The 16,415-nt window shown below is 32.6% G+C and overlaps 1 protein-coding gene across 4 annotated transcripts in view; it reads left to right on the forward strand.

The window, feature by feature from the left end:
• Positions 1-223: 223 nt before the first annotated feature.
• Positions 224-16,415, forward strand: part of LOC143044640 (long-chain-fatty-acid--CoA ligase 1-like) — a 46,134-nt gene continuing 29,942 nt past the window's right edge. Inside the window, exons 1-3 of one of the 4 annotated variants that reach the window (XM_076216695.1) lie at positions 224-317; positions 5,500-5,652; positions 15,620-15,728. In XM_076216695.1, coding sequence (XP_076072810.1) covers positions 5,500-5,652; positions 15,620-15,728 — 262 coding nt within the window. In that variant the 5' untranslated portion in view covers positions 224-317. Of the gene's footprint in view, positions 318-4,322; positions 4,417-4,647; positions 4,751-5,499; positions 5,653-15,619; positions 15,729-16,415 lie in introns of those variants that run through there. The other 3 variants (XM_076216694.1, XM_076216696.1, XM_076216697.1) reach the window with 3 other exon arrangements.

Genomic DNA, 16,415 nt, shown 5'->3' on the forward strand with positions numbered 1-16,415 from the left:
TTAATTAGTTAATTCAATTTGTTCTATTCTATAATACTTTGTTTTACTATGTTATTATTATTTTTTCTCTTGTTTATATGTATAGCTTAAGGGTTTCTAATGTATATATATATGTTGATATGTAATACAGTGATTTTTTTATAGAGTTTTTACTAATTATATATTACAAAATGTATGTGATGTCAGACATACGTTATTGCATCTTCTTATAGTACTTCCTTCTATTTGGCCAAATAACATCCAGGAAAAGGCGAACATGTACTGTTTGTTTAAAACTATTTTGCTTTTGGAATTAGAACTGTGCAGACGTATCTAAGGTTAGTCTTCATTTTGAGAAATGGTACCACCAGATATTTGTTAACTATAAGTATAAAAAAAGATGTTGTAACTATGATTGCCAATGAGACAACTGTCCACAAGATACCTAATGACACAGAAATTAACAACTATAGGTCACCGTTCCGCCTTTAACAATGAGCAAAGCCCATACCGTATAGCCATATTACCAGGGTAAATTTATTATTATAAACTTTCCAATTTTCAATAACAGTTTTACAGCAAATACATTTTCACAATAACAGATAACGAAAATAAATAATAGTCCAATAACAGCTAACAGCTAAAAGTAAAATCACAAAAAACTCAGCCGTGAACTCCGATGAAAATTCAAAACGAACAGTCCTTAATCAAAGTCAAAATCAAAAACTCAAACACATCAAACGAATGAATAACAACTGTCATATTCCAGACTTGGCACACTTAGACTTTTTCTACATATTGAACCTGGTTAAACCGTTAAATAGCTAGCTTAACTTTTCACTTGTATGACAGCCGCATCAAATTCCGTTACTATTGACATGATTGACAACAATGCGTGAACAAATTAGTTTTCAGAATAACAGATAACAAAGAATTAAATTTTCCCCAAAACAGCAAAACAGTTATGCCTCACCAATGTATTTAAAATTATTTGGGTTGAATGTATGAATGAATACTTTATTGCAAAAAGCATATATATATATATATGCTATAGCAACGAAAAACATATTTACAACATGACAATAGGTTAGACTGGGACTACAATCCTAGTATAATTATAGTCCCAGGGTTAGATGAAACACATTTGCCTTTAGACTTCACAATATAGAGGTATGTCCCATGTGATTAGAGTCATAAAATTTATTAAATTTCAGGTGTCCTCAATCCTCAATCTTATGGCCTTATGGCACAACTCTTCTCATTGGTGTGCACATATTACGCCCTATGTGTATCTTCCTCCATGTATTTTCCTCCATGTACTTTAATTTTGTTTTTGCTGTTACGATTGAGGTTGCGGATGTTCGGGTAAGTCGAAACGTCCTGTTTTTGAAATAAAGGCCGAAATGATTTCTAACTTCCGTTTATATTCTTCTGTGTTTTCGTGATCTAGTCTTCCTAGCAGTGCGCATGTGTTGATTTTGCGTATTCCAATTTCGTTTGTAAATTTGGTGGTACATTTCTTCTCTATAACTCTCGTAGTTGGGGCACTCTGTGAGGTAGTGCTGTTGTGTTTCCTTAGTTCCACAGCTGTATAAGTCGGTGGTGTTTTGCCCTATGCGTTGTTTATAATAGTTAAGGGTTGTGTAGCCAGTTCTAAGTTGTATAAAGATGCTGAAGAATTTTTTGGTTGGATAGTCAAAGATTGGGATGTTTTTAACATTTGGTGTTATCTCAAAAAGGTCTCTTCCTGTGTTGCTTAATTCCCATCGTCTTTGCCTCTTCAGCATGACACTCTTGTGTGCACCTTGTTTTACGTCTTGAAGGGTAATTATGTTGTTTTTTGGCAAGAGTTGTGTTGCTTCTTCTGCTGCTTGCTTTGCCAATAAGTCCGCTTCATCGTTCCCTTGCATATTTGCATGTCCTGGTGTCCATAGGATGCAAATTTCCATCCCTTTAGTTCTTAGGTCCTCGATGTGTTCTCTGATGTCTCGAATCACATCAATATAGGATTTGGGTGCCCAATTTAGTGTGAGGAGTCCTACTGCACTTTGACTGTTCAGAGAAGATCTTAAGTGTGGTGATGGTGTTGTGTAGTCTTTCCAGTATACAAAATTCCAGTACCATTACAATTGCTACAAGCTCTGCTAGTAAGGCAGCAACCATTTGATTTTCTGGGGGGGGGGGGGGGGGGGGGGCTATGGGTTTTTTTTCTGGACAAATTTTTTTCGCGACAAGTCGAAAACAATTTTTTTCTTTCAATTTTAGCATTACATATAGTGGCAGCTGAGGGTGAAACAAACAATTTTTTTTTCTCAGAATTTCTCAGAATCAAAAACAAATTATTTTTTTCTCCAAAAACTGGAAACAAACTTTTTTTTCCAAAAAAAACCATAGCCCCCCCCCCCAGAAAATCAAATGGTTGCTGCCTAAGATGGATCCTCTTTGAGCGACAGGTCTGTGTAGTCGTATGGCTGGTCTTGAGTCTTCTGTGTATATGATTGCACCAGCTCCACATGGTCCCGGATTTCCCATGCATGATCCATCAGTGTATGCAGTTGCTTGGTCGTTTGCTGTGTTGCCTATTAATTTTGTCATGACTGTTATGCATAGTTTCTTTTGTTCTGATGTTCTTGATTTCGAGCTGCCAAGTCTGTTCCAGTATGATGGTGTTGTTTTTGTCCTTGATGTTTCTCCAAGTCTATAAGTAAATTCCGGCTCTATTAAATTGATGTTAATGCCAGTTTCTTTTTCCATTTCAACTGATTGACATAGCGCTTTGCCCATTGGTGTTATATGGATGTCATGGCCTATTTCTTCTTGGTAATTTATAAGTTGTTGTTTAATAGGTTCTTTTATGGACTTTGATTGAATTTTTGCAATTTCTCTTATAGAAATCTCTTCGATTCTCAGGTCTATTGGTAGAACTCCCGCCTCAACTTCTAAAGCTTCTCTGCCTGATGTTGATGGCATATCTAGGCACAGAGTGAGAGCTTTCCTCTGTAACCTATCAAGTTTTTGGAGGTCTTTTTGTTCAGCAACCTGCCATGCTGGGCAGCTATATTCCACAACAGATCTTATTAGACAAAAGTACAATTGTAACAGTTTCTTGGTATTCATCTTACTGATTTGTCTTACTTCTCGTAGTATGGTCAGATTTCTACTTGCTCTTTTTTCCAGTGTTTCTAAGTGTTTTCCAAACGTCATTTTCTCGTCCAGTATTACTCCGAGTAACTTTGGGTTTGGGTTATAATTTAGGTCTTTTCCATTTAATTTGATGGTTTTATCCTCTTTACTGATTTTCTTTTTGGTGAACATGCACACTTCTGTCTTTTCAATGCTGATATTAACTCTCCATTTTCTGGTCCATTCTATTGCTTTTCCGATGTCTTGTGCCATTTCCTCTTTCATTTCATCTATTTTCTCTGGCTTTCTGGATTGCCACATTGTACCGTCATCTGCAAATTTTGTGTTTTCACCTTTGATGTCATTCAGAAACTCGTTTATATAGATGTTGAACAGAGTAGGAGCTAGCACAGATCCCTGTGGTAGTCCTATATTTGTTTCAAATTCAGTTCCTATGAACCCATCAAATATGCATTTTGCCATTCTGTTGTTCAGAAAGTTTTTAATCCATTTCCATGTTTTTCCTTGGATTTCTAGTTTATGTAGCTTTACCATTAGTCCTTCTCTCCAGATTGAGTCATATGCTTTTTCCAGGTCAATTAGACATGCCAAAGTTATTTCACCCTTGTTGTATTTCTCTATGACGTTTCGGATAAATCGCAGTAGACAGTTGGAGGTAGAGTGGTTTTTCCTATTAAAGCCTTCTTGATTTATATCAATAATCTGCATTCCCTCTATGAAGGCTGCAAGTCGGTTTAGGATTATCCTCTCTGTTATTTTACACATGACACTAGTGAGGCTGATTGGTCTATAAGATGACGGAGAATAGTAGTTGGTCTTTCCCTGTTTGCGAAGGAATTTGACATTGGCAGTTTTCCATTCTGTAGGGAGTTTCCCATTGTTCCATGATCATTACTCTCATGGCTTCTATGAAATTTGGTCCTGCAAATTTAAATAATTCAGGGAAGTGGTCGTCTGCTCCTGGTGATTTGCCTATTTCAAGTGCAAAGATGGCATCTTCTACTTCATCAGATGTAATTTCATAGTCCAATTTGTGTTTTGTTGCTTTTATATTATCTTTTTATTATTTTATAGGTGTGACTTCTTTAACTATTACGGAAATACTACATGTTTGGTCGGTCATCAATCAAGATCTTATAGACCCGCCAAATACTGGTTTCCGATAAATTTTATTCTTTTTATCATAAACTGCTATAGATCATGTATATAGTACCAGTAAAATGTGACACTGAGATAAACATTGACCAAAGTCCACCGTTGTTGATCACAGACTGCTATCCAGGCCTCTAAAACGTAAATTGACACATGAACGAAAATAATTATGTATAAATAAGGTTTAGCAGATCGTAACACCTTTATTGCAAAGACATTCCGAGAAGAAAACTTTCATAAGGGCTTACACAAGTCAAAATTTACACTAACACTTAAAACAGTTATACACGGGATAATCCCTTTTGCCAGTTCTAGGATTTAGTGTCAAGACCTATTTTTTGATTTGGTCGCTTTGTGTGAGAACTTAGTGCTAGTGTTATAGCCCCATCTGTGTTGGAAAGCATTGAATTAGTCTTTAATACAAGTCCTGCATTCTGTTGGAACAAATTTTCATTTTCATCATGTCGTGGACAAGGTTAGTTTTATAGTTAGTACCTGTTCAGATAAGTTATTCCCAAAATCACTACATGTGCACTGATGTTTGACTGGGGAAAAGAAATATAGTCACTTGCATCTTTGACTGATTGTCCGTAAAACACTTACCAAAGTAGTGCGTCAGTTTGGCTGTGCAGGATGTAAAAGTACTTATCCACGTCCATTTTCATCTCGTTCAGTCTCTATTACCATGATTACATGACCTACCTATTGTTTTTATTGTGAATTTGTTCTCACTGTGAACATGCATGAAATATCTGCCACTGGATGTTTAGTAATCAACAATCGATCACTTTCGAATTAAATTGTGAAACATTTTCAATAGACCAAATAATCTTTTCGCACCCTGTCTTTCCCCCAAAAAAATGCCTTTCTCAAACCGATACAATTGTAAACAGAGAAATTTTTAATTCAATTTTCTGTACTGTACAATGACATGTACATGTAAATTATGTGTACATGTTATTTAATGAACAATTTTCATGTACAGCATTTACAGGTAATTAAAACCAATGTACAGATGAGAACAAATTTAATGTGAAACCAGTGTTCATTACATGAAACTAATTGTAAATGGGTTTACCATGTTTACAGTACGCAGCATTTGGTGTGAACACGGCCTAAGCCTTGTTATAAGAGGTAAGTTTATCCATTAAAAGACCTTGTCTGAGTTGTCTCATTGATTTACCATGGTTGATGAAAAAAAATGAGTATCATGATTATTTTCAGATGCAGCATATGAGAGATACTGGAGGTGCATTAGGTGTAACATTAGGGGCTGTGACAGCTGTTACAGCGGCTGCTGCCACTTATTACATTGCCACACGACCAGAGCCACTGATACCACCTACAGATATAAATGACCAGGCTACCACCTTAGAGGTAAACACCCGTGCCCACTCTAGCTACAGTACGGGTAGGGACTTATTTTTATGGATGTCTTAATCCGTCTAGATGTCAGACTGGGTCGGACAGTTGTCCCAGTGTAATAAACACCTGCTGTGCAATATCCAAGTGGAAGGTCGTAAATCAATCTGTACCAGCTTGATTAGAATTAAATTTTACCTGTACAGATATATTAGTATTTATGGAGGATAGATAAATGTAAAATATTGTTTTGTATTCAAAGAGAAAGAATTAAAATTAAATATAAGAAATAAAATTAAAATTAAATATAAGAATAAAAATTAAAATTAAATATAATTTTATTTTTTTTATAATTTGAAAATGAAATAAAGACGATTTTTAACAATATATTTTGTGCCAATTAACTATTTTGTATTTGTATTTGTAAACCGTAAATATTTCATCTAATTCAAAATAATAAGCCTAATAACAACCAAGACTGTTTTCAATAGAAGTTTAAATCAAATTGTTGAGACTTCAATCCCGTAAATTATACGAGTTTTCGTTGATGGTTATATTATTTCCCGCTTTTAGCGTCCTGTTCCTTTATATGTTATTATAAGAAACTCAATTTTAAGTATAAGGCCAACATATCGTATTTATGAAATATGTATAGGCATTTTGAATTAAGTTATTTTCCTTTTGATACAACTTTCCCCGTCGGAGCCTCTACATCTATTCACACCTGTCAATCATTTCTCGCAAGTGAAACATTTTGGTCAGACAGATCACTCGTGCTTTCTATTTTGCCATGTTTCCCGTTAATCTCTTTGAAAGTCAAACAATTGGTTTCCTTTAGTACAATATTTATAACGCCGAGATCATATTTCGATTCCTATTTTTATTTATTTTATTTAAAATTGTTGACACTCGAGATAATATGCCTTTCTATTTTCATGTCTGAAATTTTTTATGAAAATCGCCGGTGTTATAAATATATTTTACAAATTGTATCAAATCGATACACGAAAATCAAAGTTTAATCTTATATAGTTTATTGACTAAATGCACATTTATACCCCAATGGGGTTGAAGGCTAGTCGTACTAGTCATGATCAGCTGTCTTTACTTTTTCGTCGTACTTCTAGTCATTCTAAAGCTCGCGCAGTCAGTATGATTTTTTAAATCGATGTTGTATTATTTCCGAAGTTTAAAGGAGGTCTCCAAATAGATTATTTAAATGGGAATCCGGGAAATGACTGATAAAAATAAAACAAAAAATAGTTAAAGAAGACTAAATCGTGTTTTGATTATACATGTATGCAGAGACATATATACATGTGTATATATGTCTCTGATGTATGTAAATCGATTAAATTTCTATTCTGGTAAATCGATCAAGAGCCTCAAAACTAAAGCACAATACTGTCAATCATTCCACATCAAATTTAATCATGAATGAATTTTCCCACGGTCGGTCAGTAAGGTCACCTGTGTTTACTGTTACGACATTTCCCGCCATATAAAAATCTCGTGCAGTGGACAAAATCGATCTTTAATATCTTTTATTAGCATTCAATATTATTGTGAGTGGAGTCAAGTTAAAGTTCAACCACGTGCACACGCTGTTGATCACTGATATGTGTATCATGGAATTGTCTTTTCACGGCAATTTTTTCTTTTAGATTGCTATAAAAAATATAACATACAAGTTTCCTTTTTTACATGGATTGTGCGTAAATTAATATTATGCAATTAAGTTCGGGATTTCGGGATTAACCCTTTCGGGATCTGGGAATTCTTTTTTCGCGATGTCGGGATTTAAATTTATTTAAATTCGGGACCTTGGGACTTCGTGTTTTTAAGCCCGGGATTTCGAGATCCGGACCCCTTTTACCCCCTACCCCCAAATGCAGATCAATTATATTAATTTAGCATAATGAACTAACACGGAAATCTTAGAATAAACTTATGCCCGGGAAGAATCAATATTTTCTTCTAGTGTTATTATTTGCGTTCTATTTTAGTTATACATCTCCAACTTTCGAACAATATTTGTTTACAGTAAAAAGTAAAAACTACAAAGAATCATCAAGCTACTAATAATATACAAGTATTGCTCACTGTAATTATTTTTATCTCGGAACTGACACAACACAGACTGAATATTAAATACAAATTATAGAAATATTTTGCATGTGACCGCGTCAAACTAAAACGTATGCAGCAGCACTTGAGACAGCATTCTGCTAATCAATGGATTTACGTGGAAAATAAATCAGTAAAATAAAAATAACCGTAAGCTTCAAGAAATAGAATACATGCATGTAAAAATATATATGTTTAAAAAATTTATGCAAACAAATAAGAAAAAGATACAAAAAACAAAAAAAAAACAAACGAAAAGGAACATAAAATAAAAATAATTTTTAGGAACAAAGAAAATAAATAACAGTTGAAATATCAAAACGAAAATTAACAAAAATAGACTATTTTTATTAAACAAAGTTTTCTCCAGTACTTCACCTGTAAAAATATTTTATGTCAAATACGATGTAGAACTAATATAATCAATAAAGTGACTGAGAGGTTAAAATTACAGGTAATCTGATTCTGAAATCAGTGAACCGTAATTCTAGCAACACGGATTAAGATGAAAGGACCATTCACACCTGGATCTGTTGATTAATGACCATACTACCTACCATAAAAATGTCGGATTAGTCATATGGGCAGGAATTCGCTAGTGAAATTTTAGGGTCAATAGTGTTTATCCAATTAAAAAATAAAGAAATCATGCAAATATGGAGAATAAACATTGTTTAAATATCAAAGTGGGTTAGTCTTTATTGCCAAATGCAAAAAAAATGGATCCAATTAAAAAAATCAACAAAAAATCAGCACTTGTTATGTGCTGGTAGTTGAAAAATGTAGACAAAAAGTGTGACATTTCTGCAGTGGCAAAACCCCTAGTCATATTTAGAATATGCCTGAAGGATTGTTCTACTATAATAGTTGAAAATCAACTGCAAAATGATCCATCTATCATTTAGAAACCCCATTTTGTACAGAATCCGATTATTGCTGCAAATAAAATACGTTTGAAAATGGACAAGTGCATGTAACTTTTCCCGTCAACAAATGTTACATGCACCTTTTCATTAGCTGATTAGCTTTGGAAACAAGTTATTGGTCCAGCATGGCAAATTTTGAAAGGTGTCAACAATGGGTACAATTTGGATTTCATGATTTTTATCAATCAACTGAAGTTTGAAAAATATAGAAGGTAAGAAAATTTATTTCATTTTCGTGTCAATACTGCCCAATAATACTCATCTTTTTATAACAGTTGTATACTTTTTATAGTAAGCATTACCATAATTATTTTTTTCCCATTTCAACCCACTGACAATTACATTAAAATGTGGCTTTGTCATCTTTCACACTAGGCATATACCAGTGATCAAGCAGATGATAAGAGAGTGGGACCAGGTTAATTTGACCTCACAATGAAGTGTTACATGCACTTTCTGTGTAAATTAGGTTCTTTGATAATGATGTGTGACTTGCTTTGCAATTTTGTCAAAAAATATAAGTTTATCTTGTATTTAAACAGGTTTGACCCTTACGATATTCATTTTATTGCTGGAGAGATTTCTGTACATAACATTGACACGAAAATATTTACAAAGGAAAGGTGTCTATGATACATGCAAAAGCTTTTTTTTGTACGGTTTGCCTTATCAATCTAATTTTTTACATGAAATACCACAGATTAATTGCCAATTTGATTAACTAGTACTTGTATTCATTCTCAGCATTATAAAGATAACTGGCCACTTAATTTGAAAACATAAAATGTAACATTGACACCAGAATAAAAACAATATTACTTTATTACACTTAAAGCATAATTGGCCAGTGCATAATAATAAATCAAATGTAAATTTATGCTGAATTCTTAACAGAGAAGTTGTTGATCTTTCTTGATTTCTAGACTTTACAATATTTACTTGTAATTCTTATCGTTTAAAGGCATGTAACATTGACACATCTTCTGCGTCCAGGTTACATGCTACAACCTAATAAATGTGCATACAATTATTCAATCAATAAAATCTTGTTGAAATTTAAATTTGCTTCATTAAAATGATATTAAAGAAATAAATGAGTTTTAATTATTTGTGTTTATTTTTTTCCTGATTGACTAGCAATTTTTCCTCATCATTTGTTGGTGTTCCTGTCAATGTTACATACATAACCCAGAATTATAATGTTTTAAAAGCATTGATTTCCGAACCTCTGTTATGAGCTTTAAAATGAGTTTATCTGAGTTTATAAATGACTAAAATCTGAAATATTGTCATCACACAATTTCTTTGATGCTCCTATGATAACTTTATGAGTAACATGGACTACGATTTTTGTATCAGGTCTTTTTTGTGTTACATGAGAAGATTTTACTGTGTTGAAATCAACAGTTAATCTAATTTTTAATATTCAAAGTTATTATTATGATACCTATTTTAAAAAATAATGTATAAAGTAAACCCAAATTAAACTTTTTTTTCATTAAGAAATTGTGTATGTAACATTGACAGTCTATTATTTAGACTTTTACATGTTCAGGCCAGTGTTACATGCGTAAACAAAACTTACTGCCATATGGAGCTTTTATCTTATTTTTATTTTACAAAATTAAAGCGTTTTCATGTTTTCCTGTTTAATTTGTCTTTTAACACTAGTTAGTAACATTGACAACAATATTTTGTGTCAAGATTTTTTTATGTTACATGCAAAGGTATTGCTTCCTTAAAGTCAGACATTTATATATCATGTTATAACCTAAATGATTAATTAGATATTACTGGGCAGCAATTATATTATTTCTCCAAAGTTGACTATTAAGCACACCACTTTCATCTTCTGGTCTTCATGTATGTAACATTGACATACAACCTTTTACTTTTCTGTCAATGTTACACGCATGAACAGAACTGATAACATTTACTTAATCCTTTGCTCTATAAAGAGATTATTGATAATTTAACTTGTTTTACCACCATCAAACTTCATCTTTATTTCTAAATATAGATATTCTTTTTAGAAGTGTATTTTCTTCATTGACAACAAAATTGGTGTCGGTCTTGAAAATTTACATGCAATTTTTAATAAAAAAAATCTACAGCCAATATAAACCTAAGAAAGAAAAAGATGATCAGCAATAAATCCTAGTCAGCCTGGCAGATGGTGATGTTCATATTAGTCTGTCAGTTGGTGATGTTCCTGTCAGTCAGTCATATGGTGATGTTCCTGTCAGCCAGTCAGATGGTGATGTCCCTGTCAGCCAGTCAGATGGTGATGTCCCTGTCAGCCAGTCAGATGGTGATATCCCTTTCAGCCTGTCAGATGGTGATAACCCTATCAGCCTGGCAGATTATGATGTCTGTGTTAGCCAGTCTGATAAGGTCCCTATTAGTGAGTCAGGTGGTGACGGTCCTTTCAGCCTGTCAGATAGTAGTTCTGTGTCAGAAAACCAGATGATGGTGACTGTGTATGCAGACATACTAGTGATCTCCAATTTGACCATTCTACAGCAGTGTAGAAGATAGTTATTTCAAAATCTTGTTTATTTATCCCTTTTCATTCACCAGTCAACACATGTATCATGTGTATTTACTGATGCTCATTATAGAAATCATGAGGAATTCAATTTGTAACATTTTTTTTTAATTGTTATGCCAATAATTGACATTCCAGAATATCTTTTGCATTATAAGAGGTTCAGGCTCCTTCTGATTTCAAAATAATAATAATAAACTCATCATGGATACCAGAATTGAAATTTTGTAGGCCAGAAACGCTTTTCGTTTACAAAAGACTATTCAGTGACGCTAATGAAACAAAAAAGTAAAAGAAATAAAGTTGAAACAGGACTCACTATGGTCTAATGGGTGTTGGTTTTCTCTTCTGAATTGTTTTACACTGGTCATTATGGGGCCCTTTAAATTGTGGCTTCCTGTAGTTTAGGTAACAAGTTTTCAAGATGAAATGGCATTGAAAAATTGATACAAGATATTTGAGAGTTTCTATATTATTGTAAATTTTATAGTCTATGCATGGATTTTGGTTCTGATTGAGGGTAGATTAATTGTGTTTTGTTTTTTTCTTTTATCAGATAGATAGTTGAAGATGTTGAAGACAGAAAACAAGAAACAAGAAACTTGTTTTGAATATTTTAATGTTTGAAATAAAATTTATTGTTTAAACCTTAAAAAGTTATCATAAATGTAAGATAAAACGAGATATAGGGTAATATGTCTATCAGACAACAACCTCAAAGATGAAACCCAAATTGTTCTTTATAGAAGTTATGTAAACGATTGAAAATAAGATTCTCAATAAATGCAGCTGTATCAACTTCTCGTAGATTTGTCCATATTTTGTCTTGGTTTTTCATACTATTAGTTTTAAGTGTAACTGTGTCACATGAATGAGGGATACATGTAATCATTTTGTACCCTTTGTCAGTATTAGTTATTGAGTGAGAAACTTCTTGGATGCTGATGGTTGTGTGGTTGTCTTCTTATCAATCTCATCCCTGTGCATAACAAAACGGTTTGCTTACTTACTGATATTAAAATGTTTCATGTTGTGGAAATTTTGGATGACTCCTTCATCAATTGATCTATCTTTGGTCTTAATTTTATGTTTCTGGTTATTTTGACATTTGAATATCGTTTAATTTAGCCTTCCATAGTGTACCACCATGAAAAAGCATACTACTGGTATAGTTAAAAAATATGTCTGCTGTCTGAAATTTAGGTGAATGGTTTTGGTATTAACCACTATCTAAATAATATCATATATGAGAAATGTGGCAGTATAATTGTATAATTTACATTCCGTTGGTTGTTTGGAGGCTTTTTATATCTTTTAAGGTCAATTCTGGCATGGTTCATTATTCATATTTTTTGTGTCCACGTTACATGCAACATTTAAGTCACTATTTTATGACAGAAATGAGATAATTGCAATAATATTAATACAATTTTTTAATGTGAGGGGAACACAATGAAAAAGAGCCTTTACATGTTCAGAAAGAAAATGATTCTTACTGTATTTATCTCTTAAACATTGCATGTAACATTGACAGAAAAGTAGAGGAAACTTGCTTTCACAAAATTTCTGAAAGAAATGAAAATATAAATTTTAGAGTTTTGATGATAGACAATGTTTTGTGATCAATATATATGATATTGAATGTTGAATAAGTTAAGGAATCATTAATCTCAATTTGGAAAAAGTGTCCATGTTACATGCTCCAAATTCATTATTTGCTTTGGTTCCAAACTGACGCAAGTTTAAAAATGATTTTTTTGGTTACAAATAGAAGGACACCATTTGTAGCAATAATTTGTAAAAAAGTTAGAAGCTTATAATGATTTTTATTTTTTTCTTACTATGTCACACTAAAGTAGCATTAGCGAATTCCTGCCCATATCCGACTAGACGGATTAAGACATCCATAAAAATAAGTCCCTACCCGTACTGTATAATATATTTTTTTGTAAAAATATTGATTACAAATACTTATCTGCTTTTTTTAAATTGATTGTACTTGCAAGTCTTTTGATTAAACAAAAGAAATTGCATGCCCACTCATATGGGTGGGCAGAGTGGACAAGCTAGAAATTTTGCCCACACAGTGCCCTCTCCCACTGTGGACAGGTGGGCAAAGCAAAATCCACCTGAGCTGTAGTGTAATAATATAAAAAAAATATCTTTTAAAGAATCTGATTTATAACTTGTCCTAACTGCCCAGAGAGAATTTCATAGTTACGAGAAATTTTCAACACTATAAGAAGGCTTAAAGTACAGGTTGTGTTAAGATTTATTGGTAGAAAAAAGACACTTTAGTGTTTTAAATCTTGTAGCAGCTGATCCATGCACTTTCATTGATTGATTTATTGTTGGTTGCTTGATATCCAGTAGCAAATACTTCAGACATGTTCAGAACAATGTGCAAATTCAGACAAAGTATTTAGTTAAGAGCTAGTTTAAACGATTTTTTTCTTTAAATTAATCAATACCTCATGTAAATAGTATACAATTCTGTTACATGAAAAACATGTAAATAGTATTCAAAAACAAGCAAAATTGCTTTTATTGATCTGTTACCAGTGTATTGTAATTAAGTATTTATGTACTGTACATGTAGTATTTTTCATAAGGCCAAAAAAAAAGTATGTGTGCTTAGGCCAAATAAAAATATATGTGTGGTTCCAGTAACCCTACCGTCTCTACTTTTTCAGCTTAAAAATAGCCTACCCTAAAGATTTTATTGTCATTTTTCTTTAAGCACTGTTAAAGTCAGAATGTTGCTCCCATAGACTCAATGTAAAAAAAAAACATAAAATAAAAAAAAAATCCCTACCTACCTACCCTAACTTTTTTTCAGATGTAACTGGAACCACACATACTTTTTTATTTGGCTTTACTGTCACATGCTGAAAATAAACAGGGTAGCTATGCATGGCAGGTAGATAGGGATTTTTTAATATATTTTTTTGAAATTCAGTCAATGTGAGCAACATTGTGACTTTAACAGTGCTCAATAAAAAATGGCAAAAAAAAAAACAGGATAGGGGATAAAAATAAGGGTAGGTAGGGGTACAGTAAACACACTTACTTTTTTTTACCTAACACCAGGGTTGGCAAAAACCCGGGTTTTATGAGTATTGCCCAGCCCAGTGGGAAATACTGGGAAAACCCGGGTTTTACTGGGTTTTACTGGGTAATACTGGGCAATACTGGGTAATATACGTTTCTGGCCTGAATTTCAAAGAGGATTCAGTAATCAAACACAAATGCAATACATTTAAGATATATATGTAAACCTATTTTTATTTATAAATAAGTTTACTTGTTTGAGAGTCTTATGATACATACATGTACAAAAGTACAAGTGTATACATCTGAGAAAGAATTATTCTAACAACTCTGATAAAAAAATATTTTTTCAAATATATAACTAGTATAAAGAATTTAAGGATTACATGTACATGTAAGAAAAATTACTTTGAAATGATTTATATATGTACAAATGTACAAAACTAATTAATAAGTAATTATTCAGATTAGAACACAGATATGTTTATATAACAATAATCAGTCTTTTCATTTCTATAAGAGTTTAATAATGACAAGACCCTGTAGGGTGTTTATTTAGCAGTCATGATTGTGTATATAGCAATTTACTTTACAATTCACTTAAACACTGCAATAAAGTGTTAAGATTATTGAAACAATGCTTGGAAATTAACGAGGAATCCTAAATTGTGCAAATATTGTATTTTGCCTACATAAAATTTATGTGGAGAAGAGAATGAAATTGAATTTTTGATGACTCTCAATGGTTATCTGTATAAAATGTATATATTTAGCTATAATACTATGAAACTACAAGAAGTCTTTACTATTTTGTGTTGAAATAAGCTTAAAAAATCATATTGCCCAGTATTGCCCAGTATTCCCCGTTTCAGGGAGTATTGCCCAGCCCGGGAAAACCTGGGCGGGTAATACTTTGCCAACCCTGCCTAACACACATTTATTAAAGAATTTAAGATAGATTTTGAGACTTGCGTTCTTGGCATCTGCCTCACCAGTCATACACTTAACAAATTATTCATGTTATTAAGAAATTAAAGATACCTAAAAGACAATTTTATAATTTTAGGTGTTATCCAAATCTATTCAGCTACCAGTGATTTATAATTATTTCTATGCGAATGTAGCTGATTTCTAAATCAAAACATAACAAATATGCATTTGTAAGAATTGATCAGGGGTTCAACTGTAAAAGTGGTCCAACATCATAATGAACCTTTGATATATTTTTATCCCTTCAGATGTCATTTTGTCATTGAGTTGCTGTCTCATTTATGTATGTATACCCCTACATCTCCTTGAACTGATATTTTTCTGTTTAATTTTACTTCAGGATGGTTCACGTATATCAAAGTTCTGTAGAGATGGTAAATTGTTAGAATATTACTATGATGATGTTAAGACCACATTTGAAGGATTTAAACGTGGATTACAAATGTCAAGTAAGTACAATGCAATTAAATAGATAATCTTTAAAATTTGTTAAGAAAGGTATGATAAATACAGGTGTCGTAGACTTAAAACTGAGTTTTACTGTGTGTATTGTTATGCATATTTTTACTACATTGGCTAGAGGTATTAAGGGGGGGGGGGGAAGATCTCAAAAAACATGTTTAACCAATGATGTCCCAAGTCAGGAGCCTTTGGCCTTTGTTAGTCTTGTAAGATTTTTTATTTTAGTTTCTTGTGTATATTTCAGATATTAGTATGACATGTATGACGTCCATTATCACTGAACTAGTATACAATTTTGTTTTGAGACCTTATTAGAAGGCAATAAGCATCAACATAATCAACATGCATCTGATTAAGTGGACAAATAGAGTGCATTTGTTTCTAACCCTAAATTTTGTCATTGATGACTATCGTTTAGTAAACGTTAAGCTGCTAGAAACAAATACATCGTTTAATAAACTTTATTGACCCCACGTATTCAGACAGAAATAGATTACACTCACGCACTGTAAACAAACAGGTAAAAGTGCGGGAAATAAATTACCAGGACTTTGCGAAAACAACACGTGCTCGTAATTATTTAAACGACAGATGCAGAAACAAATTTATCGTTTACACGTCTCAACGATAAACGATCAACGACTACGCGACTATTTTGCAGTCTGCATGGTTAG

The sequence above is a fragment of the Mytilus galloprovincialis genome, chromosome 9 (assembly GCF_965363235.1).
Source record: "Mytilus galloprovincialis chromosome 9, xbMytGall1.hap1.1, whole genome shotgun sequence".
Lineage (NCBI taxonomy): Eukaryota > Metazoa > Mollusca > Bivalvia > Mytilida > Mytilidae > Mytilus > Mytilus galloprovincialis.